The 16,852-nt window shown below is 40.4% G+C and overlaps 1 protein-coding gene across 4 annotated transcripts in view; it reads right to left on the reverse strand.

Moving 5' to 3' along the window:
* cep57 (centrosomal protein 57) overlaps positions 1-16,852 on the reverse strand; it is a 49,149-nt gene that overhangs the window by 21,459 nt on the left and 10,838 nt on the right. For 2 of the 4 annotated variants that reach the window (XM_043691475.1, XM_043691471.1), the window contains exons 2-4: positions 7,823-7,979; positions 3,544-3,723; positions 3,088-3,209 (exon numbers count right to left, since the gene is read on the reverse strand). In XM_043691475.1, the coding sequence (XP_043547410.1) occupies positions 3,088-3,209; positions 3,544-3,723; positions 7,823-7,904 (384 nt within the window). In that variant the 5' untranslated portion in view covers positions 7,905-7,979. Of the gene's footprint in view, positions 1-3,087; positions 3,210-3,543; positions 3,724-7,822; positions 7,980-8,182; positions 8,238-16,852 lie in introns of all 4 variants that reach the window. The other 2 variants (XM_043691474.1, XM_043691473.1) reach the window with 2 other exon arrangements.

The raw sequence follows: 16,852 nt of genomic DNA on the forward strand, positions 1-16,852 counted from the left end.
ACCCTCGAACTCAGCACCACCTTCCTAACCTGCAATCTTCTTCCTGACCTCTCTGCCTCACCCCCACTCCGGCCTATCACCCTCACCTTAACCTCCTTCCACCTATCCCATTTCCAACACCCCTCCCCCAAGTCCCTCCTCCCTCTTATCTTAGCCTGCTTGGCACACTCTCCTCATTCCTGAAGAAGGGCTCATGCCCGAAACATCAATTCTCCTGCTCCTTGGATGCTGCTTGACCTGCTGTGCTTTTCCAGCGACACATTTTCAGCTCTGATCTCCAGAATTTGCAGTCCTCACTTTCTCCTAATCAAATCAGAGGCAGACGTTAAAGTAGTCAGGATCATGCATTCCGCACTTCTAGCTGAAGACCATTGCAAATGCTTGAGCCTCATCTGTTGCAGTCTCATTACTAAGTATGTTGGAACACCATATCCCAATGACTATATTTGTCGAACCACTTTCAAGTGAGCTTGCTTGTCCAACATTATTCATGATGGAATGCAGCAGGACTGCACAACTTGAATTTCATCAGTTGGTTGAGGAATTGCTGTAATCACTTGCTGTTTGGCAGCTGTGTTGTAGCTGGTGCTCTTCCTGAAAGATCCTCTTGCATTCTTCTCTGAAGCAGCGCTACTGCCCTGGCTTGAGGATAAATGGAGGAGTTGGGGAATATGTTGGGGCTTGAGGTTATAGTTTGCGTTCCAGTACAATTCTGCTGCTGTTGATGGCTCACAGTGCTTGATTAATGTCCAGTCTTGAGATGCTAGATTAGTTTGAAGTGGATCATATTGAGCAGAGTGTTCGAACCCTGCAACACAATTGACATGCCCCATCTTCATGTTGAGGATTTGGCCTCAAGTGGACAGTATTGTCATGAACAGATGTTTGCATGGCAGGTAGACTGGTGCAGATGAGATGAAGTATGATTTTTCCTCTTGTTGGTTCTTTCAAGACCTGCTGCAGACCCTAGTAACTGCGTCTTTTAAGACTATTTGATCAGAAGTAGTGCTGCTGAATCACTTGGTGAGGAACATTGAAGTCTCCCAACCAGAGTTAATTGCACCTTTGCAACCCTCAGGTGTTTTAATCAAGTGGTGTTCAACAAAGGGTCAACTATCACAATGTGAGCAATTCGCGATGGCATGGCTTTTGAGGGAATTAAAGCCAAACCTTCTGAAAAGGGGAAGAAATTAGAAATTTTCATAAAAGCTTTGGTGATTCAGGGTCACTGGCATCTGGACAAATTGCTGAGAAATCTGTTGTCATTACATTTGCAATTTGATATACTCTGGAATATTCAACCACTTTTGTCTGTTCTCCATATCCACTTCATGTTAATTCTGGATGTTAGAAAGCAAGTTGCATTTAGATTGTGGATTCTATTACTGTCCCAATTCAATATTGTACAAAAAGGAGTAAAAGTCTGAAAGAGTTAATGCTGTTAACACTACCCGATATGACATCACAAAGGCTTGGGGGTAGAATGGAGAGAACAACTGCAGAGAGAAGAACAGAACATCTGGGGTCTTCCTCAATTTCTGTAGTAATACCAACTATATTAGTTAACTTTTTACCATTATGCAACACATGAAATTTTGGTTAAAATAACAGCCTTGTTTTACAGGGACTACTAAGTGGTTTCGTTCGACTGTTTGAAGCCATGGGAGCTTGCAGATTCCTACCAGAGAAAGAAATGATGGCAACAAATCTATCAGGTAACACAGCAGGGGATGTGGGGATGCGATATCTAGTATTCGGGATCTCACATTTTGTCAACTATAAAACAAAAAAAAATTGATCCCAAGACTGATCATCCTTAAAATTATGGTCAAGTCCACATTCTCACAACTGTTGCAATGTATACCATCTGTTAATCTTTATTGATCAAAAGAATATCAAAATTAACAGCCTTGTCTTATAAAACAGATATTCCATTTCCTGGATTTTATCCAATACACTACTGAATGCCTCCCATTCCCAGTTTTAGCTGTTAAAAATGATATTGCTTAGTTTAAAGGTGGTCAATCCTGCTTGATTCCTCTAAAACACTGATCAATTCATGACTTACGTCCTCACAAAATGATTTTGTTATGAAAAATCCTCACTAAATTTAATAGCGGTTTCAAGAATGCATTTTTCCATAAAGCTAACTAGAATAAGTAAAAAAAAATGAATTTGGCTGTTCTAGTTGGTTTGCTTCCACAGTTGATCTGGAAATTAGTTTCCCCTTTATATCTACACTATTTAATATTTTCTAATCTCCAATAGTACTTGAAAGTCTATAATACAAGTCCTAAAAGAATAATTTTCTGTTCATCCATTTTAATCATACTATTTCCACTGTTTATTCAAATATTTCCCAAAGTGCTAATAAGCATTTCAGTATTGCAGTTCTACTGCATTTTTGAATGCCACAGTCCTTTCTAAAAGCCAACAACAGTACAACTTTTGAGAAAGTTAGGAAATAAAATGTGTCCATACAAAATGGACACACTGAAACTAGTAAGGAATTGCATTCCTGAAGTCAAATAATTTTGGCACACAAATACTTTAAAACATTTTGCTACAATAATCAGAATTGAATTAAGCAGAAGTTCATTAAACAATTTGTACTAAAATGCCTTCCAATCATTTAATATTTTCCAGATATTCAAGTAGCTTAAAGGCATTTTCAGAGCCAACAGCCAACATACACACTACTATCTTGAGCAATTTGGCACTGCAATTTGAAGAGGTTGGTATTGTTCAGATCAAATTGGAAGCAAAATACTGTAAATGCTGGAAATGTGAAACAAACAGAAGATGCCAGAGAAACTCAGAACTCAAAAGTCATATAGGGCTCAAAATATTAACCTTCTCTATAAGATGTTGCCACAGCAGCTGACATTCAAATTGAGTCAGGTCAATACTGCATCCAGTTCCTAAATTTACATCAAACTGAAGTGCTGAGAGGTATACATTGAAGTTCAGATGTGGTAAATTTTCATGCCCATCTAAAAGCAATCACCAATTACACTGGGCGATCAATCAAGGGTCAGCTTGAAAATTTTGGGTTTGGGTTTTTGGGCTTGATAACCTCACCATTACCTGTCTTTGCAAGGCCATTTCTCTCCCCAGTTCAGCATTCTGCACCATTTTTCTCATATATTCCAGCTGCTTTTCCAGAATGTTACAATGAGATTCTGCTGCTGACAATTGTGCTGCCACTGCTGGAAATTAAAAACTGAGTTATAACATTTTGCTCAGATTCAAACCTGTATTTAATTGTAGGACATTACAGAATCCTTTTAATATCAGAATATTCTTTCCACAGTACTGAAACAAAATATCAAGATACATGGGAAATGCACAAACATCTGTTTCCAGATTCAAACAAGCAGCCCTGAAACATTAAAAAGTATTACTCAAACAATATATTAGTTATGGAAAGGTATCCACCTGCTATCAGAATTGATTCTTATAATATTCAGTATCCTCTAGTCAGAGGAAAAAGTGCCAGATTTTAGCTTTGAAAGCTCCAAATACTGAACCACTTCAACAAACCTCGACTATGTTGTGCTACTTCAATTTTCGCATTGCCTTCTTTTGGCTGGCTCTTATCCAAGATGTTTTTACTCTCAGCTGCTCCTCTGACCATCCATTTTAAGTTTTCCTCTGCCTGTGCTCGCTCCAACTCCAACTTACGAATTTTCTCCTGAAGATTTCTTAATGCTGAAAGTATAGCTAAATTAAAATGTCAGAAGCAGAAACAAAGTCAATCTTGATAGTTACATTCAACTAAATATCACTACAAATATGTTCAAGGACGTAAAGGTGCAAAATATTATTTTATAAAAGAGAGCTTGTCAGAAACATTGGCTAATACCTTACAAATATTTAAAAACTATTTAAACAAATAAGGAGATAAAACTAAGGACAGAAGAATTAGTTATGATGCTGACATTTTACTGGAGGTTTGCATTGCACACACATCAGAACAATCTTATCTAAATATAAGGCAGAGCGAAGCATGCAACCAAACCTGGGACTCACTGTCAAGCAGCACAGTAGCAAGTCTGGCATTGTCAGCACATTTGTGCGTGCATCCTGAACAAAGTGCTGTACCCTACTGGCCGGAACCAAGGAAGTACACATGTTGCATCATTAAAATTTTTACTCTGGCCATAGTGCAAGGGACTATTTCATTAACTGCATTCAGTATACACTTGTAATTAAAATTAGAAGCCATATTAGCTCGTTGGCATGTTAAGATACTGTTAAGATCAGAAATCATCTTTACATTGATGGAATTCAGCTGGGACAGAGCATAAAACCAGAGTTCGGTCAGGGGAAGGAGGGATGGGCTCCTGTCTCTCCCTTTCTCAGCCTTCAGAAGAGCAGGACTTAATTCTGCACAAGTTGGGGCAGAAAGCAGTACAAATTCTACCCTAAACACCTTCGCCATTAACCACATTTGGATTAAAATAGTGACAACACAGGGCAAGTGATTAGTTAGCAAAGTATTTTGTTCACTTGTCTCACCTCTTTAAGACACAGGAAATATATCAGGAAATTATCATTACCATTTCTAATTAGACAAGTGATAAATGAACAAAGATTAATCAAGACAATGATAACGACAGGGAAGCTGACGTCAGAGGCCCTGGACACTGGGATGATCCAGGGTAAACATGCCTGCAGCTCAGAGTTGCGAAGAAATATAGAAATGCAGCAAGGCAAGGAACACTATTCCAGGGCGTAGTCACAATTTAGGGCTGGGTCTTCTGATTTGGTCAGGGACAAAGGGTGACTGCAAGGTTAAGCAGGCATGGGTACCTAGGAACTGCAGGATCCTCAGCCTTTGTAATTGTTCAAAACCTCAGAGGCGCTCAATTTATTTGAATAAGTATGTGGACTACAAGATAGATGAGCTAACTGCCATTTCACAATGATGGGGGAAAAAAAAGTGTGTTGTGGTAGCATGGGACTGACCCTGCTCACTGAAACAAGAATCCAAAAGATTTGCTTGGTTAGTTCAGAACATCTGCTCAGGAATGAAATTTGTGACAGGAGAGGCAGAATCTAGTCATATGGTTGCTGCAGATGCCTTCTGTCTTATAATAGGCAAGAGTCTCTGCAAAGTCATAAAGAGCAAGATATGAAACTGGAGGCAGAATCGCAAACTTCTGGATAATTACTTGAGCCATAAGCAATCTAACATAAAAAAGGATTATAAGATTAGAAAAACGAATACATAGTTCAAGGACTAGTATGAGAGAAGTAGGTTCTGACTTGCGGGGCACAGGCACCAGTATGGGAGAAAGTGGGATCTCAATCATTGGCATACTCTACGCCTGAGCTATGCTGGAGTCAGTGTTCTCGCCAACATAAACCAGAAATAAGGTTTGAAATTGTATAGTGGGGACAAAAAGATCAAATTTGGTAAATCAAAAAAGTAGGGACAAGGCAAGAGAGAAGTTATTAATGAGAGGTGGTAAACAGACCATGTCAGAAAGAGGTATAAAAGTACAAAAAGTAGAAAGCAACAGAAGAGGTTACCAAAGAAATTGAAACCTGAATACTCAACAGCACAATTAGGACGGATAAAATGTTACAAACAGGTGGTAGATAGAGTTGGTAGGACATTTTAGAAAGGGGTGACAGTTCCGAAAACCAAGATATGTACAGAGATAAGAAATTAAAAAAGCAAAGTCACCTCTGGGACACGGGTACAGCCCACTCTCCCCAAATAAACAAACAGTAGGAGTGAACACAAAAGGAAAGAAATGTGAAAAGTATGGCAATAATCTTCAAAATAAGTAAGAATCAGGAGGGACTGAAGAAACTTATAAAATCACCAGAGATTGGAGATTGAGCAAACTGTTACAACTGCAGGTTGACATCCTCATGCTGTCATGTATTTCATCATTGCATCTTAAAAGTAGTAACTGGAAAAGTTCATGTACCGATTCTCATTCTCAAAGTTCCTAGATTCAGGAAGGGTTCAATGAGAATGAATATAGCCAACATACAGAGGAACCTTAGTGGGCAGCACGGTGGCACAGTGGTTAGCACTGCTGCCTCACAGCACCAGAGACCCGGGTTCAATTCCTGCCTCAGGCGACTGACTGTGTGGAGTTTGCACGTTCTCCCCGTGGCAGCGTGGGTTTCCTCCGGGTGCTCCGGTTTCCTCCCACGGTCCAAAGATGTGCAGGTCAGGTGAATTGGCCATGCTAAATTGCCCGTAGTGTTAGGTAAGGGGTAAGTGTGGGGGTATGGGTGGGTTGCACTTCGGCGGGGCGGTGTGGACTTGTTGGGCCGAAGGGCCTGTTTCCACACTGTAAGTAATCTAATCTAAAAAAAAAACCTTGATTATTCAAATACCAATTTATCCGAAAATCGGATTATCCGTAGGAGATCGAGGTCCCAACAGAAACATTACAAAGACTTGTTTCCAACAGTGATTGTGTCTTTTGCTTAGTGATTAAACAAGGATTATCTCCAAATGATTGACCTCCCACCCTCCCTATCTCTCCCCACACTTCCCCTGGAGTTCTACAGAGGGGTGTACCCTAAACCCCTTCTCTTCCCCAGATAATTTCTCTAACATTGGATCAATACAGGTCAAAGGTGGAACTTGACAAAAGGTTGCGTGCTTGGCTGTGTGTTCACACGTGTGTGTGCACATGGGCGCTATTTGGAAACTTACCCCACAAAGGCAGCAGCAGTCGTTGTTGGTGTACAGTCCAGCTACCCCAAAGAGGCAGTGGGGGTGGGAAAGAGTGCTGGACAGAGATTGGGTTGTTGGATGGTCTCATGTTCTATGATGCTGCATTACCTCTTGAACGGGGAACAGACTTTGAAAACTCTGAGCCCCAGAGAAAAGGGATTTAAATCGATTAACAGAATAATCGATTATCCGAACGAAATTGTGCCCGCCCATCTCGCTCAGATAATCGAGGTTCCCCTGCATTCAAAAAGCAGGAAACTCCAGGCCAGTTAAATTAACATCTGTCATAGGGAAAACATTTGGAGCTGTTAAGACATTAGAGCAGAACATTTGGAAAAATTTACAACAAACCAGTAGAATCAACAGAATATTAGGAAAACCATATTTAACAAATTTATTGGGGTTCTTAGAGCAAGTAACATGCACAGTAGGGGGAAAACTGGTGCATGAAATGTACTTGGATTTCCAGACGTTTGATCATAAAAGGTGCCACGAAAGATTATTGTGGGAACTAAAAACTCATGGGGTACCATTCAATATATTGGGTGTGTACAGAATTGTGTTAATACAAAATGGAGAGGTGTAAAATGAGCCTTTTTTTGAATTAGTAAGATACAATGGGTCATGTGCCACAGGGATCAGTGCGAGGGCCTCAACATTTTACAATTTAAATAACTTCGATGAAACAACCACGTTGCTAAATTTGCTGATGACAGAAATACTTAGTTGCAAAAAAAGGGTGCATAGGGATATAAATAGCTTAAATGAGCGCGCAAATCTGAAAAATGGAGTGTTGTGCAGGAAAATATCCATTTGCAGGAAGTGATCCGTTTGGCATGAAGCATGCAAGGTTAGTATTCAGCTTTAGCAAAATATTTAGGAAAACTAATATAATGATACTGCTATTCACTAAATTGGTTAGATTGCCAGATTCTCAGATAACACTGCTTTATAATATTGTAATTTACAGTTTTACAACATGATTATTTGAATGTTATTCAAATTTATCTAAGTCAAATTCATACTGAAGAAAAGAAAGTTTATTGTACACATTCAGGCACAAGAATTGGACAAATGGGTTACAAATTATGTGACAATTTTCAGATTATATACCTCTACTATTGCTCTCAGGATATGCAACAACAGGCTTATTGGAGGATTGGCACACATCAGTATTGAGGAAGGGCTTGTCCATTGGGTATACAGCAAACGATGGTTCAGACAAGCTATCAGATGATGGTAATACTTGAAAACTTCCATCCGAACAAGGCTGTAAACAGAATGAAAATAATGTGATTTAACAGATCAAGTCATTCCTGGCTATGTTGAATAGGATTTGAACCGAATTCCTTGTGGGCAGAGGTTAGGAAGGCAGTTGCACACAATTGCACCAGAGTGATATACTTGCAGTGGACTTATGTCACTATACAGAAAAGATCAATGGACAGAACTAAGTATACTCATTATAATTACTTGCATTCAAGGTTGAGCATCATAGATGATCAAGTTACAATGTTACAAGTGGAATCTGTAGAATAAGACAAAATAGTTTTAGTTCAACTGTACACTGCACAGCAACTTTTAAAAGATCCTTAAACTCAATTCATAATGCAATAAAAGATTTTTGTGTTCTACACAAAACTCCTGCATATTATCTTTCAGAGTATGTTCAAGTTTTGTTTTTTTTTTCAAACAAAGTCTTCAAATATGTAAGCTACATACTTGATCGTAGAAACATATGTAAAGTTAGCGCAACCAATTTGAAAGCCTTGGGAAAGAGAGCATACATCACATCAGTTGTGGGAATGCAATATCTCAATTTCTGAGGTCTTCTTTTGTGGCCAGTGGACAATAGCATACTCATCTATGTCTTTATTTCATGTATTTATGCTCTTGCCAACTCTTCTCCATTCTAAAGCAATGGCAAGGCTCCTCTTATTTTCTACATGATTCTACCTTTTCCATCACCTCCAACAGGATGCAAAACACATACTCCTGCCCTTTCTACTTTGAGTTCACACCAATATCACCTGCTTAACACCAAGGAATGTTAATCCCTGCTCTCTCTGCCTGAAGCCCCATATACTTTTCAGAATCAAATAGCAATTTGCTTGCATGCCTTTCAATTTAGGACTGCTTAGCTTCTTCATGGGGTCTGATTTAAATTGGGGAGATTAAAGGCAATGTCAAGAGTGTGGTGCTGGAAAAAAAAAAAATCGATGTTTTAAGCATAAGCCCTTCATCGGGAATGCAGCTTGTGGGCCAGGGTGGAGAGGCAGGTGGAGAGGCAGCTGAGAATGCAATAGGTAGGTGAAGGCAGGAAGCAGGTGATATGTCAGAGGAAGGTGGAGCACATAGATGGGAAAGACGATGGACATGTCAAGACAGTGGTGCCAAATTGGAGACTTGGGACTGGGATAAGGTGGGGGGAAATGAGGAAACTGGCAAAATCCACATTAATCCCGTGTGGTAGCCAGGTCTCAAGGTGGGGTCTCAATGAGGAGTTCTGCCTCCAGATGTTGGTTGGTGTGGGTGTCTCAGAGAGCACACAACTGATCTTCAGCATCTGTAGTCCTTACTTCCTCCTAGGAGATTAAAGGCAGTTTGGTAATTGCTTTATGGAACATGAAGTCCATAAACACACAACACCTTCTCATTAGAATTTTAAAAAATTATTCAACTTCATAGGAGCATAGAATCACTACAGTGTGGATACAGGCCATTTGGCCCAATAAGTCCATACAGACTCTCCGAAGAGCATTCCACCCAGGCTCAGGCTCAACCCCTACCTTATCATTGTATCACTACACTCTCATCCAGGTTATTGATAAAAATGACAAAGCAGATCTTTGCAGGACCCCACTAGCAACTGAACTCCAGGATGAACATTTCCCATCAACCACCACCTCTGTCTTCTTTCAGCTAGCCAATTTCTGATTCAAACTGCTAAATCACCCTCAATCTCAAGCCTCCGTATTTTGTGCAATAGCCTATCGTGGGAACCTTATCAAAACAGCTGACTGAAATCCATATCTACCACATCAACAACTTTACCCTCATCCACCTGTTTATTGAGTTCTTTGAGATGGTGACTAAAGTTTGTGAGGCACAACCGACTCCGCTGGCCCAAAACATTGATGCTCATGCCCATCAGTTGCTGCCTGACCTGCTGTGCTTTTTCAGCAACACTCTCTACTGCCATCTTTGTTGCCCATTATGAATTCACCTGATTCTAACTGCAAGGCACTTAAATTTGTCTTCAGCAGTCTTTTTCTTCTTCATATATCTATATTTGCAGTCAGCTTTTATATTTTCCATGAACGTACTGTCATATTCTGGTTTTCCCTTTCTAAATTAAGCCTCTGAACTTTTAAATTTCTCAGTCCTCAGGTTTTCTGCTTTTTCTGGCCAATTTAGACGTCTCATCTTTGGCTTTAAAATTATCCCTGATTTTCCTTGTTAACCATGGTTGATCCACCTTCCCTGTTTTAATCTTACGCCAGATAGGGATATGCAATTAATTGCTGAAGTTAATCCAAGTGTTCTTTAAATGTCTACCATTGCCTATCCACCATCAATCCTCAAGGGCTAAGGTGAAAAGGACGCCTCAAGGACCAAAGTGGACATCTAAACATAGAACTGCAAGAGATGAGTGAGGTTTTCAATGAATATTTCTCCTTTGTTTATCATGGAGAAAGACAAGATAACTTGGGAACTTGATGAAGTTGTGGTGGTATCTTGGGGACAGTCCATATCATAGTAGAGACAATGTTGGATGCATTAGAATGCACGAAGGTGGATAAATCTCCTGGTCTTGACCAGATATATCCAAGATACTGCAAGTGACTTACATTTTAGCATCATTAGCCACAGGTGAGGTACCAGAAGGCTGTTTCATACTGAATGTTGCGCCATTATTCAACGGTAGCAAAGAAAAGCCTAGAGACTATAGACCAGTAAGCTGGACATCTGCGGTGGATACGTTACTTGAGAAGATTGAGTGATAAGATATACATTAGAAAGATGGGTTTAATTAAGAGTAGTCATCATGGCTTTGAGAGCAGGTTGACCATGGTCAACCATGGTCTTACATAATGAAGTGACCAGAAAGGTTGACAAGGACAGGGCGGTAGATAGTCTATATTGATTCCAGTAAGGCCTTTGATAACCTTCCAGAGTGGCTTATCATGTGGAAACTTAGATCACTTGGAATCTAGGGCGGGCTGGCAAAATGGATATACAATTGGCTTGATGGTATGAAGGAGAGGGTAATAGTGGAAGGATGCTTGTCAGATTGGAGGCCTGTGACGAGTGGAGTGCCTCAAGGGTTGGTGCTGAACCCATTACTGTTTGTAATCGATATCGTTTCTATAGATAATAATCCTGCCTTATACGTTGTTAAGTTTGCAGGTGGCATGAAAATAGGTGGTTGCGTGGATACTGAAGGAGGCTAGCAGAAATTGCAGCAGGACCTCGATCAGCTGGGGAAGTGGGCTGAGAAATGGCAAATGGAGTTTAATGTAGATAAGTGTAAGGTCTTGCATTTTGAAAAGTCAAATAAAGATAGGGGTTATATGGTGAATGGTAGGACCTTAAGGAGTGTTGCGGAACAGCGTGATCTTGGAGTTCCAGTTCATGGTTCTCCGGGTGGAGTCACAGGTAGATAGGGCAATGAAGATGGCTTTTGGCACACTGGCCTTCAGTCAGGGCATTGAGTATAGAAGTTGGGAAGTTATGTGCAGTTATACACGATGTTGGTGAGGCAGCACTTGGAGTACTGTGTTCAGTTATGGTTATCTTGTTATAGGAAGGATGTTATTAAACTGGAAAGAGTGCAGAAGAAATTGTCAAGGATGTTGCCTGGACTCAAGGGACTGAGTTATAAGGAGAGGTTGGACAAGCTAGGACTTTTTTCTTTAGAATATAAGAGACCAAGGTGGACCTTATTAAGGTGTCTAAAATCATGAGCAGGATGGATAGGGTGACTGCATTCAGTCTTTTTTCCCAGGGTTGGGGGAAGAACTGGAAAGTTAAGGGGTAACATTAAAAGGGAACCCGAAGAGCAACTTTTTTTTCCCCCACAGAGGGTGGTATGCATATGGAGTGAGCTACCAGCAGAAGAGGTTGAGGCTGGTACATTAACATTTAAAAGGCATTTGGACAAATACATGGATAGGAAAGGATTAAAAGAATATGGCCTACCTGCAGGGAAACAGGGTTAGCATAGATGGACATTTCAGTCAGCATGGACCAGTTTGGGCCAAAAGGCCTGTATCCATGCTGCCTGTAGGCGTGGATCGCATCTGGAATAAGGCCACAGGGAGTAGCTTAACCCAGAAGAGGCCAGTCTCAGTCATTAATTTGGCAAGTTTAGTCTGAAGAGTCTGGTTAAAATGTTCAACAAGGCCAGCAGCCTGAGGACAACAAGTAGGGCGGCACGGTGGCACAGTGGTTAGCACTACTGCCTCACAGCACCAGAGACCTGGGTTCAATTCCCGCCTCAGGCGACTGACTGTGTGGAGTTTGCACATTCTCCCCGTGTCTGCGTGGGTTTCCTCCGGGTGCTCCGGTTTCCTCCCACCATCCAAAGATGTGCAGGGTCAGGTGAATTGGCCATACTAAATTGCCCGTAGTGTTAGGTAAGGGGTAAATGTAGGGGTATGGGTGGGTTTCGCTTCGGCGGGTCGGTGTGGACTTGTTGGGCCGAAGGGCCTGTTTCCACACTGTAATCTAATCTAATCTAATCTAATCACAATGCAGTTGCTGACAAATAAAGCTGGGAACAGTTCTTCATTAATATTACTAACAATATGTGGTCTATTGTTGAACTAATGCATGCAGGTATACTGAACAGGGAATAACTTCGTTAAGCAAAATCTTCACGAGTCTCAGCAGTAGCGTTGGTACTAGGGTAGGCATCAATCCACTTAGAAAAGACAACAATAACAGCCAAAACTTATTTATAGCACTGACATTTCTGCAACTCAATGTAATCCAGTTGAAGTTCTCAAAGGGACCCTCCGGCAAGGGAGTTCTACCCTAAACACAAATTAAGCCTTTTCTAGGTTGATGTTCCTGACAAATAAGACACCGGGTGCTAACCGTCTAAGCTACACAGCTTGGTGGTATCCCCACCTCCAATCAGGAGAAGGTCGGTGACTGAACGGGCACCAGTGAGTTGCATAATGCACACATTCAATAACCCAGAAAGCAAGTTCATCAGACATACAAGTTTGACCCGCAGGAGTAGTCCAGAGTTGAGCGTCAGGGTCATACAAACAGCTGAACTCCGACTATAACATTTTAGTGTCAGGGGAATCCCCTGAAGTTTAACAATATCTTAAATGGTTGGCATTAATTTATCAAAAGTAGACTGGTTTTTATTAGAATTTGTAGTCTGCCTCATCATTCTGGGCATAAACATAAGATCCCCTTTAGAGGCTGCGTTTGCTGCCCCATCTGCCAAATGGTTGCTGATGTCAGTTAAACCTTTGCCATTACTATGGGTAATACATTTAATATATTGATAAGCTGTAAAATTTAAGAACCTCTTGATCAGTCTTCCTTTTTCCCTTTTTATTCTGTGACATTCCTATTTTGCTCCTCTTCAATCTGAATTATAATTTGCATCCTTTCATACTTCTACCATTGAATATTCTTTGCCATGTATTTACTCATTTGATTTGTAATGTTATCAAATCTGAAACTATTATCCTCACTTTACTCATCCATTGGATTCGCTCTGTGCCTTGAACCACATTCTAACTTTACTGACAATTTCTAAATCTTTCCCATGTTAGCTCATATGCAACTATCTTCCCAAAGCCTTCTGACTCATCCACTCTCTCTATACTGCAAGACTTTTCTTCCAAAATCCAGTGTTGAGTGACCCAGAATTTCTTCAAATCAAACTTTGTAAATTTTAAGTCATCATCTACTATCAGGCTGCAGTTTTTATCTTGGTACTTGTTGGATTTTGAATTAAATTCCAGCTTCACATCCTTTCTATCAGATATTGTTGCCTTGCACCTCTGCCTCCTTCTCAATAACTTGTCACTGAAACTGCTGTGCATTACACCTTTGTCAGTTGCAGACTTGACTGTTTCGATGCTTTCTCGCCCAGATTCTACCCTACCCCTTAATTTCATCTATAAATATGGTGTCACCTCAGCAGTGAGTCCCAGTTGACTGTCAACTTTTGTCAACTGAGCTACTTTTGACTTAAACAGAATTTGATGGGACCTTCCATGTAGATTATGACATCCAATAATTAAGATCCTTGTATTCAAAATCTCCCTTGTTAATTTAAGGCCAACTATTGAACTGCACAGTTCTTAGTATTGTCAGTACATTTTAGATAGAGATCTCTCAGACTGTAACCTTTTCTCACGTGCACATTTCTTTTAAGAACTTCAACCAGTTTGAGAATACCCACTTCGTCAATTTGATGCCCAATTTAATGGCGTTTTCACAGCAAGAGACGAATTACCTTTTAAGTTTCTGACAATATTGATGCCAAAGTCCAATTAATTCTTGAATTTTCAAGCCCATATTTTTCCAGCAAATTTGCTGTTGGGCTGACTTTACCATGTCTAAATTCTTCCTACCTCCCAATGGCCATTGTTCATTACCCAATTTTTTGTGTTTGGGTCACCAGACAACTGTCTAAATCTATGGACTTTTTCCAGATATTTATCATGTAACACCTGCAAAGGACAATCATTCTCAATGGTTGAATCTGTACAATTTCCCTTTATTTTCAAAAGAATTTAAAAGATGAATATTTCAACAGGTACAACAACACAATATTAAAACACTTTTTAAAGCAAATTTAAATCTTTAAAATACAATTTTCAAATCAAATTTAATTGTCTAAATCACAACTTGTTTAATCAAGACCATTATTTTACGTTCGGAGCTCCAGAAAACAAGATAAACATTCAAACTCAAATGTGCATCCAAACCACTCATAACAGAGTTAAATTTTCTACAGGCCGAAAGGAAACAGCGCTGAGCCTCCTCTCTCTCACAGAGACACACATTCCCTATTTTTTCCCCTTTTACTATTTAATTCAAGACAAGTTTTTAAATGCAGTTTCATTAGTCTGTTACGCAAGAAAACATGCAACCGGAATTTATTTTAATTCTATTCAGAAACACACGATTTTCTTCCCAAATTGATATTGATTCACTTTTTCCTCAATTACATATATACATCCGCAGGAAGTAACTCAGTCCCTGCAAATTTTTCTCTCCGCAATCTGCCTTTAATGAACAAAATTCACAACTTCTCAATCATTTCTTTTTTGACCAATTAATCAGAATCAGCATCCCATCAGCATCCAGTGTCGGAACCCAAACTACGGGATCAGTGTCCCGTTGGACTTCCGTTTCAGAACCCGAACCTTTTATAGAATCTCATTACAACTTATCTCTATTCTCACATAATAATCTAATAAGTTTATCACAAAGTCAGTGTCCCGTTTCAGAACCGGTGGCCCGTCGAACTTCCGTTTCAGAACCCGAACCACCTTTTAGTAGTTCCACCTGCCAGCACCTGGCCCATATCCCTCCAAACCCTTCCTATTCATATGCCTCTTACATGTTGCAATTGTACTAGCCTCCACCACTTCCTCTGGCAGCTCATTCCATACACGTACCATCCTTTGCGTGAAAACGTTGCCCCTTAGGTCTTGTTTATATCTTTCCCCTCTCACCCTAAACCTATGCCCTCTAGTTCTGGACTCCCCGACCCCAGGGAAAAGAAAGACTTTGTCTACTTATCCTACCCATGCCCCTCAATTTTGTAAACCTCTATAAGGTCACCCCTCAGCCTCCGACCTCCAGGGAAAACAGCCCCAGCCTGTTTAGCCTCTCCCTATAGCTCAAACCCTCCAACCCTGGCAACATCCTTGTAAATCTTTACTGAACCGTTTCAAGTTTCACAACGTCTTTCCAATAGGAAGGGTACCAGAATTGCACACAATATTCCAAGTGTGTCACTCTCAATCTTAATGAAGAATTCTGCTTTATTATGATCACTCTTTATTATGATCTTGCACCACAATGTTGCTAATTAATCGTCTCATAATACCATACCCAATCTAGGAAGCTTGCTCTCTAGCTGGTTCCTCAACATACTGTTCAAGGAAACCATCCCTCATACATTCCAGGAAATCCTGCTCCATCATATTGTTGTTATCAGTTTGGTTCATCCAGTTAGTATGTAGATTGAATTCACCCGTAATAACTGCTGTACTCTTACTGCATGCATCTCTAATTTCCTGTTTGATACAGACCTCAACATCACAACTTTCCGTTTGGTGGTCTGCACAAAATTCCCACTAATGTCTTTTTCCCTTCGGTGTTCCACAGGTCCACCCATATTAATTCCACATCGTCAAGGTTCATGCTCCCCCTTACTACTGTATTAATTTCTTTCTTAACCAGCCATCTCCCTTCCCATCTATCTTTCCTGAAAATTGAACAACCATGGATGTGGAGTTCTCATCTTTGGTCACTCTGGAGGCAGGTCTCTGATGCCAAATACATGACATCCACTAATAAACTTAGCACAGTTGCATCCACCTTGCTCCAAATGCAGCTCACATTGAGACACAGCCCTCAGGCTCAATTGGTTTTGGACATTTATGGCCCTTTCACTGTTGTTGTGAAATGTGATCCTTGTTGATTTCTCTCTTTGGTTTCTCTGCCTTCCACATTTCCCCTTACTGTCCTTTGTTTTTGTACCCACTTTACTTCCTTCCGACTTCCTACATTTGTTCCAACCCCTAGCCATATTAGGTTAAACCCTCCCCAGTAGCATGAGCAAACACCCCAATCCTGCCCAAGTGCAGACCACCTGGTTTGTATTCGTCTCACATCCCCCAGAACCAGTTCCAATGTCCCAGGAACCTGAATCCCTCCCTCTCGTAATACACTTCAATTCATGTATTCACCTTAAATTTGCCACCTTAGCTATGACTCGCGTGTGGGAGCCGTAGCAATCCTGAGATTACCACCTTTGAGCTCCTACATTTTAGTTTAACTCCTACCTCTCTAAATTCAGCTTGTAAAACATCATCCTTTTTTCTAAAACCTATTAAACAAAGTCTCATGATATGTTAAACCTTCGTTTAACCC

The sequence above is a fragment of the Chiloscyllium plagiosum genome, chromosome 6 (genome assembly GCF_004010195.1).
Source record: "Chiloscyllium plagiosum isolate BGI_BamShark_2017 chromosome 6, ASM401019v2, whole genome shotgun sequence".
Lineage (NCBI taxonomy): Eukaryota > Metazoa > Chordata > Chondrichthyes > Orectolobiformes > Hemiscylliidae > Chiloscyllium > Chiloscyllium plagiosum.